The sequence below is a fragment of the Carassius gibelio genome, chromosome B9 (genome assembly GCF_023724105.1).
Source record: "Carassius gibelio isolate Cgi1373 ecotype wild population from Czech Republic chromosome B9, carGib1.2-hapl.c, whole genome shotgun sequence".
NCBI classification, from domain to species: Eukaryota; Metazoa; Chordata; class Actinopteri; order Cypriniformes; family Cyprinidae; genus Carassius; species Carassius gibelio.
This window is the reverse complement of record NC_068404.1, coordinates 24,860,237-24,878,877: the sequence shown is the minus strand read 5'-3', so window position 1 is coordinate 24,878,877 and position 18,641 is coordinate 24,860,237. Positions and strand designations below refer to the sequence as shown.

Here is an 18,641-nt window from a genome sequence, read left to right as displayed (position 1 = left end):
ACATCTGTGTTGTTATCTATATTTTATACCGAGAAAAAAAAGTGAGTTTTTCCTCACAAAAACTAACCATGGTTTTACTAGCCTACAAAAACAAATAAAATAAAAATCCTTGATTATACACTTTTACTATAATATAACCATGGATAATTTCCATCATGGTTATTTTATAAGAGTAGGCATATATATTTTATTAACTTTTATATTTAGTTCGTTTAGTTCAGGGGTCACCAAACTTGGGCCAGTGTCCTGCAGAGTTTAGCTCAAACTTGCCTCAAAACACCTGTCTGGAAGTTTCATGTATACCCAGTAAGACCTTGATTAGCTGGTTCAGGTGTGTTTAATTAGGGTTGAAGCTAAACTCTGCCGGACAGTCTGGAGACCCCTGGTTTAGTTAGTTAGTTGGGCCAAGTGCTGTTTTATAATATTTATTTAGGCCTAGTTTTAATGAGTTTTTATTTTTTTTATTTTTTCATAAACAGACAATTATTTTGAAGTTATCATAGAATAAATATAATCTTATAACATATGAATGTTGCTGTCTTCACACTGCCACTAACTGAGGTGGATGTATGCCTATAAAAACAGTAATGTGCATTCCTTCATGTAGTTTCATCGGGTAGCAATTTAGCAAAACATTTTATTATCATGCAGCCTTAAAAGTGCAAACTAGAAAACATCACACTGCGTAGGCAACTATAGAATGTAAATCACCATCTGCCATTGGATGCCCCATGATCATCTGATTATGCAAATAATGATAAATTGAAACGACTACAAAGGTCAGGTTTTATAGGTTTCTAAGCACAAGTACATAAAGGAGCCTCTGTTAGGGCAAGTGCATTACTCTCATAACTCATGTGCAAGTATTTATGTGAGAGTGGCTATTTGTTCTTACAACAAAATTTTTACATTTTCAGCTTTTCTCTTTCTTAACAGCTCAACTAAGCAGCAAAAATGAGCTCCTGCTCTGGACCAGAAGATGCTAAAGTTGTAATTGTAGGTTCAGGTTTTGCAGGGTTGGCTGCTGCAGCCACATTGGTGAAGGGAGGATTTGAAAATGTCCTGGTTCTTGAGGCGAAGGAAAGAATTGGAGGTCGAGTACACAGTACTAAACCCTTCACTGAGAAAGTCATTGAAGTTGGAGCGAACTGGATCCACGGACAGAAAGGAAACCCCCTGTACAAGATTGCGAAAGAGCAGAATCTGTTATCCGAGGGACCTTCTGCATCCAAAAACATGTGCCTGCAAGATTACTTTTTTAAAGAAGATGGGAAGCAGGTCTCCAAAACAGTTGTAGATCAGGTGTGTTCAAACTTCAGCAAGCTCACCGACAAAGCTTTTGAGGACGAACTTGACCGCAAGCACAGGAAACTAAGTCTGGGTGCTTATCTGAATGATGCCTTTGGTGAATTTCCTCAATCACGAACAGAAGAAGGCCAGCAAGTTTTTGAATGGTGCAAAAGGAATGAATGCACAGACGAGGCTTGCTCTAGCCTCTATGAGGTGTCTGCCTCTCAGAGTAGCAATTACATTGATTTAGAGGGAGAATTTTTTAACACTTTGGGACCAGGTGGCTATCGAGCAATTTTAGATGTTCTCCTGAAAGATCTACCTTCAGGAACCATCCAGTGTAGTGCACCTGTCAAGAGCATCCGATGGGATCTGGTCAAAAAGGGCCACTGTGAAGACCAAAGGTATCCTGTTCAGCTCGTTTGTGAAAATGGACAGAGCTTTGAGGCAGACCATGTGATCGTCACCGTTTCTCTGGGGGTTCTCAAAGATAAAGCTTCAACCATGTTTGAACCGCCCTTACCAAAAAAAAAACTGTCTGCGATTGAGAATCTCGACTTTGGCATAGTAGACAAAATATTCTTGTTTTTTGAGAAGAGATTCTGGCCAGATGACTGTGCCGGAGTGCAGTTGTTGTGGAAAGAGGGGCCTGAAGATAAAGATGTTTATGAGTCTCTGTCTGAAGGAGAAGCTTGGAAGAAGACGTGGTTCAAGAAGATCACTGGTTTTGATACAGTGGCCCGTCATCCCACGGCTCTGTGTGGCTGGATCACAGGTAGAGAAGCACTGTATATGGAGAAGCTTCCGGACAGTGAAATACGAGATAACTGTGTAAGGTATGGTAACATAAATGATATATGGTGAGATATTACATCATATAAAATAAACAATTTAAGACATAAGGTCTATTCCAATAAGATTGGAAGCTGTATTAAAGACAAATAGTGTCAAAACTTGTCATATATATATATATATATATATATATATATATATATATATATATATATATACACAAACACACACACACAGTTCTCACTACTTCTATTGCACAATACTTTCATGGAAAGTAATAGAATATCTGAATAAAAAATAGATTTACAATTATTTTTAAATAATTAATATATAATATATGGTTACGCCAGTAATAATCTGAAAATGCTGACAAATTCTGTTCATGTCTTTGAAGGTTGCTCAGGTCTTTCACAGGCTGGTCAGTGCCAGAGGTCTCAAAGATGCTTATCTCCAGATGGGGCTCTGATTCTCACGTCCGTGGCTCCTACACATTTATTCCGGATGGTGTTGATGGAGTGAAAGCACACAAGGCATTAGCATCACCTCTTCCTCCTAAAGATAAATGCAGAGGGAGGAAGGTAACCTCTTAATAACTTGTACAAGAGCTTGATTATTTATATGATATAAATACTTTTTTTTTTATCTGTATAGTACAAAATATAAGGACCCTTTAGTAGAATTTGATACGTTTAGTTTTCCACTGATGATTATTACAAGAAACATCTATATACTGTATATTAGCCAGTGTTATTTAAGCATTATTTTATTTTTTTTAGTATTATTAGTATCATTTTTATTTTATATTTGTATATATTCTATTTAGCTTTATTGTTAATTTTTAAGAATTATTAATTTCAGTACATGATCTGATTTTATAGCGGTTTTCTGCCAATGCAATATTTCAAATTTTCTAGTTTTTCTTTTAACTTTTATAATTTATTTTATTTCATATATCCACATATTCTGATGTAACTTGCAATAGTGAAAAAGATAGTAAGCAGATTGCATTTTACAATTTCAAGCAGTGATGAAATTAATAATAAAATGATTGTATTTCTCTTTGTTTTCGAAGCACCTGCAGGTGTTGTTTGCTGGTGAAGCTACACATGAGAACTTCTACACCACGACCCATGGAGCGTATCTCACAGGGCTCAGAGAAGCAGAGCGACTCATAAGCTATTATGCTGATTGAGCATACAGAGAGGAAAACATACACTTTGTTTCATAAAGATATCATTTTATGAATTTCAGATTTTATAGACTTGCTCTCACACCCTAGTATTACACAAGTTTAGTGTTTAAACAACCAGTGGGTAGTTTACAGCTTCTTGACAAACATCATTAACTGAGTGTTAACATCCAGCTGGTCATGGTACCACATATATCTGTCCTGTTAATTGTTAAACATATCTGTGTTGTATGTGTAGTAGCCTACTGATGGAGAAATATTTTTTTCCCAATCACCAATCATTAACTAATATATATTTTTAAACGGAATGATCGCATTTAATGAAGTAAATGAATTAAATGAACTAAACTTGTGCCCTCAGGGGTTATTCAGCACAATCTATGACAATTTAACATTGATCAACATACAATGTGAAGCACTTTTGATGTTGTTCGCAATTGTTTGTAATGACACTGTGCCTTGATTTAAATGAACTGTTTTTGATAATTTCAATGAATAAACTACTCCCAGTAAAAAGTTTGGACATTCTCTCTCATTCCTTATTTTGTTTACTATTTTCCTTATTTTTTTTATAATTTAGAATAATAAAAAAATCATCAAAACTATGAAATTACATATGCAGGGACAGGGGATGAACAATGGGAATTAAACTAATTAAAGTTATCTTATATTTGAGCTTCTTTGCCATATTACATGACTTATTAATTCCATTTAATAGATTGCACTTCCAATAAAACATTTGCATTTTGTTTGTAAAATGTTTCACTCGCACACACACACACACACACTTATATTCGTCAACAACAAGCATTTAAACACAAAAGATTTAGATTAAAATATTAAGCTCGCGAGAAACAAATGCGGTTATATTGTATACCACTCTTATTTTTAAAATCACGTACTTCCGGGAGTGTTTTGCTCTCTGGCTTCACACTGCTGCATTCACCGGTGATTCGGGAATAAGATCATGAATTAGGAGAGAACTGGAGGAGTATTAAAGAATGTTTAACAAAAGGTGAGAAAATAAACACAATGTATCGAAATGAGTGTGCTAAGGTTACTTACATGTATCACTGTGAATTACTTGCGGATTTCGATCAGACGTGTTTTTTTTTTTTACTGGAATGCAGTAACTTAAATAGCCGGATGATCCAACAGTGCGTATCTACAATCTGACAGTTAACATTCCCTAACAATCGAAATAGTTAAAATAATTTCGTTTTGCATCCAAATGTAAACTTAGCTGTTATACTAAACTGACGAGTCTTGTACCAGTTTCCAGTTTTAGCTTTGCACAACTGACCCGAGCTGATCTCAGTAACGTTAACGTTACAAACACTACTAAAACTTCTCTGACTTCTGGCTAACGTGCGAAAAAGGTATTATTCTTATAATCTGTGTTTCATATGTTTGTATTAGAACTAATCACGTGTACTGTATATAACATACGTTTACTAGTGTATTGATGTTAAATGTCTTCGTAATTGTACTGTTTGTTGAGTTGCCTTTATACTGTATATGTTGTAGTATGTGCTATTACAGTGATAAGGAACTGAAATAAGCATGAATAATGATAATTATTAGTGATGCGTCCTGCATCAAAGATGGCATGAGAGAGTTGCTCCTCCTTCTGTAAACACCTACGTGTTCATTTCCAATAGCAGCGAAGTTGAGACCTCTTCCCTTTCTCATTCACTCTCTTGTCATCACTTTCTAGGTGTCTTCTTCCCTGAGGATGATCATCGCACTCCTGTAAGCAGTTCTCCATCTTTGAAAAGCTTGAGATCTGCTCCAACGACAGCCTTCGACAATGGAGGTGTTTCTGAATCACCAGAGACCTCCTAGGAAGTTGTTTCTGTTTGCTTTCATCGCAGTATGGCTTTTCGTTACCATTTCCTCTGATGAAGATTACTACAAGCTGCTAGGTGTTTCGAGAGAGGCCAGTACTCGCGAGATTCGGCAGGCTTTCAAAAAGCTTGCTCTCACAATGCATCCGGATAAAAACCCGGTGAGTATTTTTATTATGGCATAGCAGCCAGACGTATGTGTGTTCCTTGATTTGTGAGACTCTGAGAACGCTTTCATCATCTTTTTAGAATGATGCCACGGCCCACGAGAAGTTCTTGACGATCAATCGGGCCTACGAGGTGTTGAAGGACGAGGACTTGAGGAAGAAATACGACAAGTATGGAGAGAAGGGCCTGCAAGATGAACAGCAAGGAGGAAGATATGAAAGCTGGAGCTATTACAGATATGATTTCGGTAATTTTATTCACTACGCTGTGTTTGGATATTATTTCACGGCACAACACAAAGCAAGTAGGAAGGTATGTCATACCTGTGTTCAAGCTGGAGGAAAACCATGCATCTGTGTTTTTCAGGAATTTATGATGATGATCCAGAAATTACTACACTAGACAGAGGGGACTTTGGTGAGTGATGATCTTGAATTATTCAGATTATGAGTTTATTTTGTGTGCTGGATTGAATCTCACAAAAACAGATTCAGGTCATATTATACCCCAAAATCAAAAGACGAAAATGAAATGATATTTTGCAAGTAAATTAATTTTTCTTGCATTGTGACATTATCATTTTCCTGCAATTTTCATTACATTATCATCATTATAACAGAGAAACTGTTTACTTTACAAAAGCAAACAGAAATTGGTAAAATTAAACCACATAATAAACATGATTATATGAACATAATTGTATTTTATAAATAGGTTTATAATGATTCTAATAATAGTTCTAATCATTCTATAATAGTGTAAAAAATATTATACTCTGATGATAATAACAATACTTATTAATATATAATAATATATATATAACATGACTTTAATGAACTTGAGATTGTTTTATTACTTGATGGCAACTGGAGGATAAAATCTGCTTAATATTTCTAAAAAAGTAATTTTTTTAAACAATAGTTGAGACATCAGTATTTTTTTTGTTTTTTCCACAGATGCAGCTGTAAATTCTGGGGACGTCTGGTTTGTGAATTTCTATTTCCCACGCTGCTCGCACTGTCACGATCTTGCCCCAGTGGTACGTAACCATTTTCTCCTTCTCTTAGTCACATCCTCCTCACACCTGTTAGGATTGTTAAAGCTATCGAAGGTTATTTGACTGAAATGTGATGCACCCCACAGTGGCGGGAGTTTGCTAAAGAAATGGACGGTGTGATTCGGATCGGCGCTGTGAACTGCGGTGATAATGGCATGTTGTGCCGTAGTAAAGGCATCAACAGCTACCCCAGCCTCTATGTGTTCAGAGCGGGAATGGTGAGAACGTTCTGTCTTTATGATACATCATGTATGTTTAATGTCTGTTGTGATCCTAAAATATAAATGTAATCACGCCAACAGAAGCCAGAGAAATACTATGGCGACAGAACAAAATCAAGCCTCACCACATTTGCAATGCAGTTTGTGAAGAGCAAAGTAACAGAACTATGGCAAGGTATTACATTTTGGCATGACTATTTACATTTTGTTTTCTTTAAATCTAGAAATAAAGGTCTTTTTCAGAGTTCATGCAACTGCTGTCATTGAAGCAAAAGGTAGCTTTACTAAAAAAGAAATGAATGTTAATTAATAATAATAATAATAATGGTGTATTAATTAAGGGAAATATCTATCTGCCACTACTTATTAATTTTGTATTATTCGGTGTAATGATAACTTTCTAGATTCTTTTGCAAAAAAAATAAAAATGTATATTGTGTTTACTAAGGATTAATCTAAAAATAAATGACATTTTTAATAAAAAAAATTTAATAATGCAAATTTTTTTTTACGTATTTATACAAAGTATTACTATAATATAAAGTGATGAAGTATTTTATTATTCTGCCTTTGTTGAAAATTGTATGTAAAATATTAAATATTATAATAATTTTCATTTTTAGGGAACATTTTTAATGAGATTGATCGAGCATTTGCCGAAAAAATCAGCTGGTTGATAACTTTCTGCACTGACACTGGGGGTGAGACGACTACTAAAGCTTAATGTTAGGTTTGCAAACCTATAATCACTCGTTTTATTCATAAAATAACTTTTTTTTTAATTTATTTTTTTACACAGATTGTCTGGAATCTCAAACAAGGCGGAAGCTTGCTGGAATGTTGGTAAGCATTAAGCTGATCATGTTTCTCCAAATTCAATTTCAGTGTCAGAGATGTTTTTGTCTTGCGAGCATGAATGAACATTGAAACCTATCCTCCACTTGTTTCTCTTAAAAGGATGGTCTGGTCAATGTAGGATGGATGGATTGCTCCAAACAGGCAGATCTGTGTGATAGCTTTGAGATCACCACTAGCACTACTGCCCTCTTTCCCCCTGGCAGTTCTCTTGCTCAGAAAGGCGGCGCAATGGTAGGGACCTTATTTACAAATACACATCCTGTCCGGTGCTTAAAGGAATAGTTCACCCAGAAATGAAAATGCACTTGCCTTTAGGCCATCCAAGATGTAGATGAGTTTGTTTTTTCATCAGAACAGATTTGGAGAAATCTAGTATCACATCACTTGCTCATCAGTGGGTCCTCTGCAGGGAATGGGTGCCGTCAGAATGAGAGTCCAAATAGCTGTTAAAAACAACATAATAATCCACATGGCTCCAGTCCATCGGTTAACATCATGTGAAGCAAAGAGCTGCATGTTTGTGAGAAACCAGTCCATCAATTTGCTGAAAATGCTCATTCTTTGAACTTCAAACCATTGCTTCCAGCTAGTGTCCTCTGTCCATAATACTGCTTTCTCCCTTGGAAAAGTTGTTTCGTCTGAATCAGAAGGGAAATATGCACAGATCAAGCATCGTTTACAAGCTTAAAGATTCTAAACAAATATGTCAGTGGATTTTGATGTGAGAGGACAACAGGAGACAGACTTTATCACTGGAGGAAGCTCTGTTGTGGATAATGGACTCCTATTTGGTCAGAAGCAGCAATTTAAATTTAAAATGACTTAATGATTTATTTGTTCCTTACATGCACGTAGCTTTTTTCACTTCACAAGACATTAATTGATGGACTGGAGTGATGCAGATTACTTGTGGATTATTGTGATGTTTTTATCAGCTGTTTGGACTCTGATGGCACCCATTCACTACAGAGGATCCACTAGCAAGCAAGTGATGTAATGCTTATTTTCTCCAAATTTGTTTCAATGAAGAAACCAACTTGTACATCTTGGATGGCCTCAGGGTGAGTAAAAAAAAAAAGTTTCTCAGTTTGGGCTATTCTTATATAATTTTGCTAATCTAATAGCCTGGTTTTCATTTTATTTCAACTTTGCAGTTTATCCAGAGTTTGGACACTAAAGAAATATATGCACAAGTGTTGCAGCATCTGCCTGACCTGGAGATTCTTACAAAGAGCAGCTTTGAGGTAAGACTCCAAGTGACTTTATCATGAACATCATATGTTTGCCCTCGTCCTGTTCCTCACCCAGCACTGTTTACACAGTAACTGCCATGCTGCATGAAATATGACTGTAAAAACATCCTACTTATTTTTAATGGGGTTTTTTCTGACTTTTTCATTTCAGCATAAATTGGCTCATCACCGATGGCTCATCAGTTTCTCCTTTGGACATAATGATCTGGCATCACATGAATATAAAAAACTCAAAGCTCTTCTGAAAGGCTCTCACATACAGGTTCTTGATTTATATTATTTGATTTATTTGATTTTGATTTATTTGGTTTATTTATTTATTGTGATGTTCCGGATTTTTTGTTCACTTAGAATATGAAAGAATTAAATTCACTCACGCAGTGCAATTGCATGCAGTATTGATTTGAAGCTGTACGATATTTAGTTTGTTTCTTTACTCTAAACACAGCGTTCCTATGGCCCCAGACAAGTTTTGGAGAGTCTTGGAACTTCAGCTTTTTTTTAACATTGTTTTACATAGTACATAGTTCATATGAGTTCTGTAATATGGTGCTGTTATGTTTTATTAATTGCGTTTATCTGTTTGCACAGGTGGGGAAGGTGGACTGTGTCTCAGATTCAGAGCTGTGTGCTTCTCTATACATACAGAAGCCCTGTGTGGCTGTTTTTAAAGGAGTTGGAATTCATGACTTTGAGATTCACTATGGTGAGTTTGTAAGAGCCTTAGTAAGACTGTGTATTTTGCACCTAAATAACAAAAAATAGCTTTTTACCATCTGCATGAATTCTTAAATACATTAATGCATATTTATACTGATACATTATGTTGTCATAAAAATATAATATGCATATGAAAAGGGAAATAATATATGTTACCATTTAAATATTTGGGGTCGATCAGTTTTTTTGTTTAAGTCTCTTCTGCTCAACAAGGCTGCAATTATTTGATTAAAAAAATGCAACAAAAATTGTTCATTTCAAAATGTATTTACAATTTAAAAGAACAGTTTTCTGACTTTTCACCATTATTATTCCAGTCAGCAGTTTCGCATGATCCTTCAGAAATCACTCTACGCTGATTTGCTGCTCAGTAAACATTTCTTATTTCCAATGTGAAAAAAAGTTGTGCTGCTGAATATTTTTTGTGGAAATCATGATAACATGAAACCAGAAAGATCAGCTATTATTTTAAATAGTTTTTTTTTTTTTTGTAACGTAAATTTCTTGCATCATTTCTGAATAAAGTGTTTCTGACCCGTAGGGTAGAGCCCAGAAGCTAGGGTAAAGTCAAAAGCAGCATCAGAGGGTTAAAAGACATTTTGGTTCAGCCAGTAACACTACAACCTGTAAACTCTGATCTAAATTGATCAAACTTAGTTTGGTATTGAAATAGGTCTAAAATGCATTTTGATGCCAGTTCCTCTTTTTAAATCTCCAGGTAAGGATGCCTTGTACAATGTTGTGGCCTTTGCAAAAGAGAGTGTGAATGCCCACGTCACCACGCTGAGGCCTGAGAACTTTCCCAACCATGAGAAAGAGCCCTGGCTGGTTGATTTCTTTGCACCTGTGAGTTGTTAACATTAACACTTCTCTGATAACCTCTGCTGACGTCTCTGTTTGAACGCTAATGATTATCAACTGAGCACATACTTACATTGCCTTGGTAACTTCCTGCTGATGCTTGATTCATCAAGCTGAGGACGGTGAGAAATGATCAATGATCTGCGGAGACAAGCACAGTGAACATCACTGCCACAGTGCAAAGTCAATACAATTAAAAGGATCATTTGCATCAGTGTTTGAAATTTCATCTCTTTTAAAATAATTAGGGATAAATATTCTGTAATTATTCTGTTCCGCAGTGGTGTCCGCCATGTCGAGCTCTTCTCCCCGAGTTGAGAAAGGCCTCCATCCAGCTCTTTGGACAGCTGAAGTTTGGGACTCTGGACTGTACTGTGCACGAGAGGCTCTGCAATATGGTACTGGGATATTCACCCTCACTCAAATGATGCAGAATTGACGGTAGAATGGATTCACATCCTCTTTAGCTTCCTGTCTTACCACTTACCAGATCTGTTTATAGTATCATCGTGAAACCTTCTGAATCTTTCCACAGGAAACCACAGCATCTGAATTATGCCTAACATTCTGTTCATAATATATCTTAAAAGTGGTGTAAGTTCAGCACCAATAACAGCAAAATTAACAAAGCAACAATAATAATTATTTTAAATAATAATTGATATTTCTAATAATGATTGTAGTGATAATAATCATAATTATTATTATCATCAATCATTGTAATAATGCTTTTTTATTGTCTTTAAATAATTATATTAAAATAACTGCTTATTAACAATAGATAATTATTAATAATTAATAATTTTTCTATTACGTTAGTTATAAGTATCACTGTGTACAGATTTGTTTACAGAAGTATCATAACCATATGCCACAGGAAACCACAGCATTTGAAGTGTATCATTTTTTGCAGCACTAGCAGCAAAAATAATACAGGTGCATATCAATAAATGAGAATGTCGTGGAAAGTTAATCTCAGTAAATTCAAACTCAAATTGTGAAACTTGTGTTTTAAATAAATTAAATGCACATAGACTGATGTTGTTTAAGTTTTTGGTTCTTTTCATTATGATGATTTTGGCTACCATTTAACAAAAACCCATCAAATCAACAAATTAGAATACTTCATAAGACTAATAAAAAACATTATAATTAGTGAATTGTTGGCCTTCTGGAAGTATGTTCATTTACTGTACATGTACTCTATACTTGGTAGGGGCTCCTTTTGCTTTAGTTACAGCCTCAGTTCAGTGTGGCATGGAGGTGATCAGTTTGTGGCACTTCTGAGGTGGTATTGAAGCCCAGGTTTCTTTGACAGTGACCTTCAGTTCATCTGCATTGTTTGGTCTCGTGTTTCTAATTTTTCTCTGGACAATACCCCATAGATTCCCTGTGGGGTTCAGGTCTGGTGAGTTTGCTGGCCAGTCAAGCACACCAGCACCATGGTCATTTAACCAACTTTTGGTGCTTTTGGCAGTGTGGGCAGGTGCCAAATCCTGCTGGAAAAGTAAATCAGCATCTACAAAAAGCTGCTCAGCAGAAGGAAGCATGAAGTGCTCCAAAATTTCTTGGTAAACGGGTGCAGTGACTTTGGTTTTCAAAAACGGAGTGGCTTAACAAGAGGAATACGACAACTGTAGCCAAATTCCTAGACACTTCTGTGTGTGGTGGCTCTTGATGACTTAACCCCAGCCTCAGTCCATTCCTTGTGAAGTTCACTCAAATTCTTGAATCGATTTCGCTTGGCATTCCTCATAAAGCTGCTGTTCTCATGGTTGGTTGTACATCTTTTTCTTCAACACTTTTTCCTTCCACTCAACTTTCTGTTAACATGCTTGGATACAGCACTCTGTGAACAGCCAGCATCTTTAGCAATGAATGTTTGTTGCTCCTTGTGAAGGGTGTCAATGATCGTCTTCAGATCAGCAGTCTTCCCCATGATTGTGTAGCCTAGTGAAACAAACTGAGAGACCATTTTGAAGGTTCAGGAAACCTTCGCAGGTGTTTTGAGTTGATTAGCTGATTGGAATGTCACCATATTCAAATTTGTTGAATTGGTGGATTTTGTTCAATGTGAGCCAAAATCATCACAATTAAAAGAACCAAAGACTTAAACTACTTCAGTCCGTGTGCACTGAATTTATTTAATACACGAGTTTCACAATTTGAGTTGAAATACTGAAATAAATTAACTTTTCACAATATTCTAATTTATTGAGATGCATCTGTAATTGTTTTTTATCAATTGATTATAATTAGGATTATAATGTTTAAATAATTATTTAATAACATTATAAAATATTAATATTACTGATAATATTATTAAAATAATTTAATAATAATAATATATTATTAGTAATTATTATAAGTGTGTCATTTCTGCACCACTAGCAGCAAAACTGCAGATATAATGAATAATAATAATCATGCATTGTAATGAAAAAGAGATAGTCCTGCCTTACACTGTCTTTGTTTAATTTTTAACTTAGTGTAACTTTAGACTTTGCTTTGACGTAAATAAGCTTATTTTAACAGAGCATGGATGTGAAAAATGGTGAGAGCTGGTTCTCATCTCTTGCATCTTTCCCTTTTTCAGTACAACATTCATGCATATCCAACAACTGTAATCTTCAACAAGTCCAGCATCCATGAGTATGAAGGCCATCATTCTGCAGACGGCATCCTGGAGTTTATAGAGGTGAGGCACAGATTAGTTACACTTATTCATACCCTCATAATCCATACATTATACACACATTATATACAGTACCTGTTTAGTTGTAATAGATGATTGTGTGTTCTGCAGGACCTGGTGAACCCTGTGGTGGTGACTTTGACCCCAGAGTCATTCCAGGAGCTGGTGAAGAGACGCAAGTCCTCAGAGACGTGGATGGTGGATTTCTACGCTCCGTGGTGTGGCCCTTGCCAGGCCCTGCTGCCCGAGTGGAGGAGAATGGCACGGGTATCTGCTCTCATCATATTACACTGACACTTCATCTGAGTGTAATAGAATGACCTTTTCCTTGTTATTACTGTTTTTTGTGTTGTATATGATCTTAATGTAATTGCCCTTATTACATAAGCAGCTGTCAAAAAATGTTTGATTTATTAATTTGTGGTAACTAAGGCCATTTTGCACTTTAAATATATATATATATATATATATATATATATATATATATATATATATATATACATAATTTTAATACTTTATTTCAGTATGAGAAATGTTGCTATGGCAGTATAATAACCATAACAGCCCATATAATTTTAACCTTTGCAATATTTGTTTATTAAAGCCTTAAAGAAACTCATTTAGAAAGAAACTCAAAAAGTTGAACTGTTTCTCTGTGAATAAAATATTTTTTTCTTAAAGTGTGTCTGTATTAAGCTTACATTTTTCATTACATCTAATTTATTTCAGTACTTTGACACTTTATCACTTGCAGAAATGTCGTGATCGTGTCAGCTCTATTGCTGTCTGTTCTAGATGCTGAGTGGGATTGTAAACGTGGGAACGGTCGACTGCCAGAAACACCACTCGTTCTGCCAGGGCGAGAATGTGCGCGCTTACCCAGAGATCCGCCTGTTTCCTCAGAGCAGCAACCGTAGGGACCAGTACCAGTGCGTGTTTCCTGCATTCTGTAACTCAAACATAATTACACACACCGGTTCAACAAGTTAAACATTTCTCTTTCATTGTTAACAGGAGTTACAATGGATGGCACCGCGATGCCTTTTCACTCAAGACTTGGGCCTTGAGGTGAGCTGAGATCATTCTCACAAAGTCTTCGCCAACTATGAGAACTATTTTGTTGGTAGTTTTCAGTATTTGCATCATGCAATTGATGATTCTTACACAAAGCACACAACCGAATTGACTCAACTAATGTCAGTAGAGTTTTATTCTTTTTCTTTTATGCTTTGTTTTTGTGCCTTTCTCTCTTTCTTTTTTAAATTATAAATCAGTCACTTTTGGTTGCATTTTTGTGGATGCAATGTAGGAAAAGCTATTTTGAATTTAGTAACCCATGGACCCTTCTGTCGATAGCTCTCTGCCTCGTGCCTCAGTGGATCTGTCACCTGAGGACTTTAAAAGAAAAGTTTTGGGAGGGAAGGATCACTGGGTGTTGGATTTCTATGCCCCATGGTGCGGCCCATGCCAGCAATTCGCCCCTGAGTTTGAAGTTCTTGCCAGGGTAAGACAAATCGGTGAAGGCATAAGCTAATCTCAGCTGCGATGATTCTAACTTTTTCCTCAAAGATTTCTGCTACTTTGCAAGTGTTTGCATTTCCTTCAGGAAATGCAAATATAGCTGCAAATGCTCTTTTAACAGCTGGGGTGATGAGAGGAGTGCATACAGTGCTTCAGCCAATCACATACATTCTTTACTTTTTAATTCTGCCAAGTAGTTTTACTGTGTACTGTGAAGACCAAAAGTTAGCTGTAAATAATTAAGTTAAAAAACTGATTTTTTGGGTGGAAAAACTACGTTGGCCATGATTCTGCAAACAAATCTGACCAATTAATGAATAGTCAACTCAATACTAATACCAACACTTAAAAAAAAAAATCTTTTGTCAAATTTTCCAATTCTTTTTCACTTCATATAAATTTTTATAATGTACCTCAAGCCAGCTGGTTGGTTTGGTTTATGGCTGCTTCAACTAAGACCTTTCAAAATCCTGAGAAAAATACTTTTCGTTTGGAGGCATGCACTTTTTGTAGTGTATCTGTGCAATCTTATCTATCTTCATCTAAGTTTGTATTCAGTTCGTTGTTCTAGTTTTTATTTACATTTTTAGTATTTTTTTTAATTCGGACTTGTAGTCTGGTGTTGTTTTTATGCAGCACAGTGGTCTTGGAGGAATGCTGTATATGGTTGAAATGACAAAAAAATCTATAGTGACTGACTCGAGGCTGCTGAAAACTTGAGCGAAAACACTATTGCACTCTATTGAAGCCCAGGATTCTCATTGGACCATTCTTAAATTATGCTGGAGAACATGCTAATCAGGTTTTATTCACATGCAGGGCAATTCAATTCAATTCAGGCATTTCACTCTAATTGTTGTGCATGTGTTATTAAACATGCCATTTAAAAAATGCAATTGTAATAATAACAGAAAAGCAACACATGAACGTTTGCACTGGATTCAGTCAGTGCAGGTGCCGTGATCATGATTAGTTCAGCAGCATCAGTCACCTGTCCCTTCTCCTGCAGATGATGAAGGGAACTGTGCGAGCTGGCAAAGTGGACTGTCAAGCGCACTCTCAGACCTGCCAGAACGCCGGGATCAAGGCTTACCCCAGTGTCCGATTCTACCCCCACCTGGGCACCACACGGGTACGACACAAGTGCTGGCCGTCCTGTTGTTCCAGGTGCTCTCCGAGTTATTCCTGTACCTATTCTAACTGACACCTCTATGTCCGACCTGTTTTAGCGAGATCAAGGAGGAGAGTATATTAACAGCCGAGACGCCACAGTCATCGCAGATATTCTCCGACAGAGACTCCAGCAGCTAGCATCACAGGGAAAGGCTTCCAAATTTAAAGTAAGTTAGACCGTAATGATTTTTAAAGAGAGCTCATTTATCCTTACCAGGGCAGCGTTTATTAAAATGACTATTACAAGCACTATTACAATTTAAAACAATGTTTTCTGTTTTATTATATTTGAAAAGGTCATTTATTTCAGGGATGAATGAAAACAGTTTGATATAATATATGGAAATCACAATACAGTTTTTTGTATTCTTTAGAAAATCCAAGATACTTCCGTCAATAAATATTTGATTTTGGTGCATCAATCTATTAAATGACTTGCACTCACAGAAGTAGTCTTCTTTTTAGTGTTAATTTGGCGTTAATCACCAATAGGACACAATACAAAAACAAACATTTTGACTCAAGGCGATTCAATCCCTCCACCCACTTTTTAAATCATTAATTATCATCATTCATTAGCCAATGTTCAAACACTAAAAACACATATTCCATTTAAACACTGGACAATTTCCATGCAACACAAATATTAACATCCAATAATACATTGCATAATATTCTCCTAACTATGCGAATTACATACAATCCCATATTTATCCCAATTATACAACTGAACAGTTAAATAAATGGTTTAATTAATAAACAATCATCAGCATCTGTACCGGAATTAAAATAAATGCTAAAAAGAAGACTACTTTTGCGATGGTCTGATATAATAAATACTTGTTGACTTTGGAAATATCTTGCATTTGATTTTATTTAAAAAAATCACTTTAACAGTGGATTTCCTCTGCATGTAAAATGTAAAAAAAAAAATATATATATTTCTTATGTATATCGCTACAGGATGAACTATAGGACACATCTGGCGATCCACAGAAGCTGCTGTATGTGGAGCGGTGAGAGTGATGGGAGAAAACGCACACTCACAAACTCACTTTGGTGAGCACGAGAGATTTGTTTACTGCCAAATGGACTGTAGAATGGACCGGCTTCACCTCAACTGCTTTACAGGAGGGAATCAGGACTCAACAGACACTTCGACATGTGTTACTGATGCAGAAGAGGTCACCACAGTGCAATTATTTCTGATTCTCTGTAATCTATGAATGTACTGTCAAGTAGTGTCTTCATTTCCTCACACAGACTGTATTTAAGACTGTAACAATAGATGTATTTTCTCACAGCTGCTCCATGTTGAAATGGATTTCTGTGATTTAAATGGTCTGATTAAATACAAAGGAATTGTATTTTACTTGGCAAAATGTAATCAAGTTGCTTTGTGTGGGTGTGTTTCTGTTTCTAGAAGACATTTTAGTTCTGTCAAAGTTGCCAAAACTATCATGTAGTTTATCAAACCAAATTATTGTAGAAGCATAAAACTACACTGGCTATAGATGAAATCTGTAGTTAAATTCGTTGTCTGCTATTTATGTTTTATTTGTTCTCTTTTAATGGTTTTAGTTTCCAGCAGGTGTATTTGTTCTCAGAGATTCACTGTAGAATACGTTTTTTAAACTTGGTTTACCGATATTTCTGTATTAAAGGTGTGTGAATGCTCTCCAGGTGGCCACTAGGAGGCGCTGAGTTAACATCAATGGCCTCAGAGGCCTGTGAAATAACACTAGCAGTCAAAGTCATGGATATTCACTATTGTTTTGTAGAAACAACAGCTATTAAACATGGCACAATTGCTGTTTGTGCTGAACACTGCTTTCTGATATTTCTAAATTCTGTAAAACACACATCAACTATATTTCTAATATTTCCTGAGACAACAGGGTAAATATTGTTACAGCGCTCTGATTACTTTAAATGTGAAGTGGGTCAACTTGTAAGGTTATCAGTAAGAATGTGATGTTTTATGACCCTTTATCACTCTTTTTGAATTAAAACTGGCATTCACTCCTTGTTTTTGCACATTTTCCTTTTAAGATTTATGTAAAATTATTATTATTATTATTTTTGCAGATGAAATGTCGGACATGAAGGGGTCAGGATTTAGCTGGTTAGCATTATTTATTTATTTTTCGCTGGTCAGAAGTTTGGAATTATTATTATTTATATTTTTTAGTGTTGTTGAAGGAAATCTCTCCAAGGCTGCATTTACTTGACCAAATACAGTAATATTGTGAAATAATTTTACAATAATAAAAAAAAAAAAATACTTTCGAAATAATAAAATAATATTTTAAAATGTAATTAATTCCTATAATTAATAAAACTACATTTTCAGTAGCCTTTGTCACATTTTCCTTCAGAAATCATTCTAATATGCTTATTTGGTGCTCAAGAAACATTTATTATTATTGTTGAAAACATTTGTTGTTTTTTGTGGAAATTGTCATATGCTACCATTTCAAAAGTTTTTTTTTTTTTTTTTTTTTTTTTTTTTTTAAGAACTTTATACTCTCAGCAAGGATGCGTTTAGTTAATCAAAAGTAACCTTACAAATTATATGCATTTCAAATTAATGCTGTTCTGAATTTTCTATTCATCAAACAATCTTAGAAAAAAATGTATCATGATTTCCACAAAAAATAAAAAAACATTAAGTACTAACTACATTTGATAATAATGCAACTATTTTCTAAAGTACCATGTGACACAGAAAACTGGAGTAATGGCAGCTGAAAATGTATTCATGATTCAATTTTGAGGACTTCATATTTTTCGCTGTACGCTGCCTTTGACGTTGGCGTAGTCATGAGTTCCAATGAGCAAAAATGACATTAAGCAGGTCCTGTGCTGAGACGAATGGGAAAGCTAATGGGTATTTCTGCCCAGGTATTCTAGACCTAGAAAAGGTAGTATGCTCACAATTCTATTCCTTCTTAGAGAAAAATGGTATCTGTAAGGATTTTCAGTCAGGATTTAAA

The 18,641-nt window shown here is 35.5% G+C and overlaps 2 protein-coding genes across 3 annotated transcripts; both read left to right on the top strand.

The window, feature by feature from the left end:
- The first annotated feature begins 800 nt into the window (after positions 1 to 800).
- On the top strand, positions 801 to 3,813 carry LOC127964362 (spermine oxidase-like). The gene is made up of 3 exons (XM_052564534.1): positions 801 to 2,126; positions 2,477 to 2,660; positions 3,155 to 3,813. Exons 1-3 carry the CDS (start codon positions 955 to 957, stop codon positions 3,272 to 3,274), a joined length of 1,476 nt encoding a protein of 491 aa, XP_052420494.1. The 5' UTR covers positions 801 to 954; the 3' UTR covers positions 3,275 to 3,813.
- A 343-nt stretch (positions 3,814 to 4,156) lies between these two features.
- Positions 4,157 to 17,475, top strand: LOC127964357 (dnaJ homolog subfamily C member 10). Of its 2 annotated transcripts, none has more exons than XM_052564529.1 (23): positions 4,157 to 4,286; positions 4,989 to 5,279; positions 5,368 to 5,533; positions 5,653 to 5,703; positions 6,243 to 6,325; positions 6,430 to 6,561; positions 6,646 to 6,739; positions 7,188 to 7,265; positions 7,364 to 7,407; positions 7,522 to 7,653; positions 8,577 to 8,666; positions 8,827 to 8,937; positions 9,267 to 9,381; positions 10,114 to 10,241; positions 10,538 to 10,654; positions 12,853 to 12,954; positions 13,063 to 13,218; positions 13,747 to 13,880; positions 13,966 to 14,019; positions 14,308 to 14,455; positions 15,482 to 15,604; positions 15,702 to 15,812; positions 16,609 to 17,475. In XM_052564529.1, the coding sequence occupies exons 2-23, from the start codon at positions 5,082 to 5,084 to the stop codon at positions 16,618 to 16,620; spliced, it is 2,379 nt and encodes a 792-aa protein (XP_052420489.1). In that variant the 5' UTR covers positions 4,157 to 4,286; positions 4,989 to 5,081; the 3' UTR covers positions 16,621 to 17,475. The 2 variants fall into 2 exon arrangements, with proteins under 2 accessions (XP_052420489.1, XP_052420490.1); XM_052564530.1 differs by lacking the exon at positions 4,157 to 4,286 and adding an exon at positions 4,473 to 4,650.
- The last annotated feature ends 1,166 nt before the right edge of the window (positions 17,476 to 18,641 follow it).

Bases quoted from the DNA above. Each gene is read 5' to 3' on its own strand.
- LOC127964357 (XM_052564529.1), top strand. From the start codon at position 5,082: ATGGAGGTGTTTCTGAATCACCAGAGACCTCCTAGGAAGTTGTTTCTG. The intron at 7,654-8,576 runs GTAGGGACCTTA...TCAACTTTGCAG, and splicing joins CTCAGAAAGGCGGCGCAATG to TTTATCCAGAGTTTGGACAC. The intron at 14,020-14,307 runs GTGAGCTGAGAT...TTCTGTCGATAG, and splicing joins CTCAAGACTTGGGCCTTGAG to CTCTCTGCCTCGTGCCTCAG.
- LOC127964362 (XM_052564534.1), top strand. From the start codon at position 955: ATGAGCTCCTGCTCTGGACCAGAAGATGCTAAAGTTGTAATTGTAGGT. The intron at 2,127-2,476 runs GTATGGTAACAT...ATGTCTTTGAAG, and splicing joins ATACGAGATAACTGTGTAAG to GTTGCTCAGGTCTTTCACAG. The intron at 2,661-3,154 runs GTAACCTCTTAA...TTGTTTTCGAAG, and splicing joins ATAAATGCAGAGGGAGGAAG to CACCTGCAGGTGTTGTTTGC.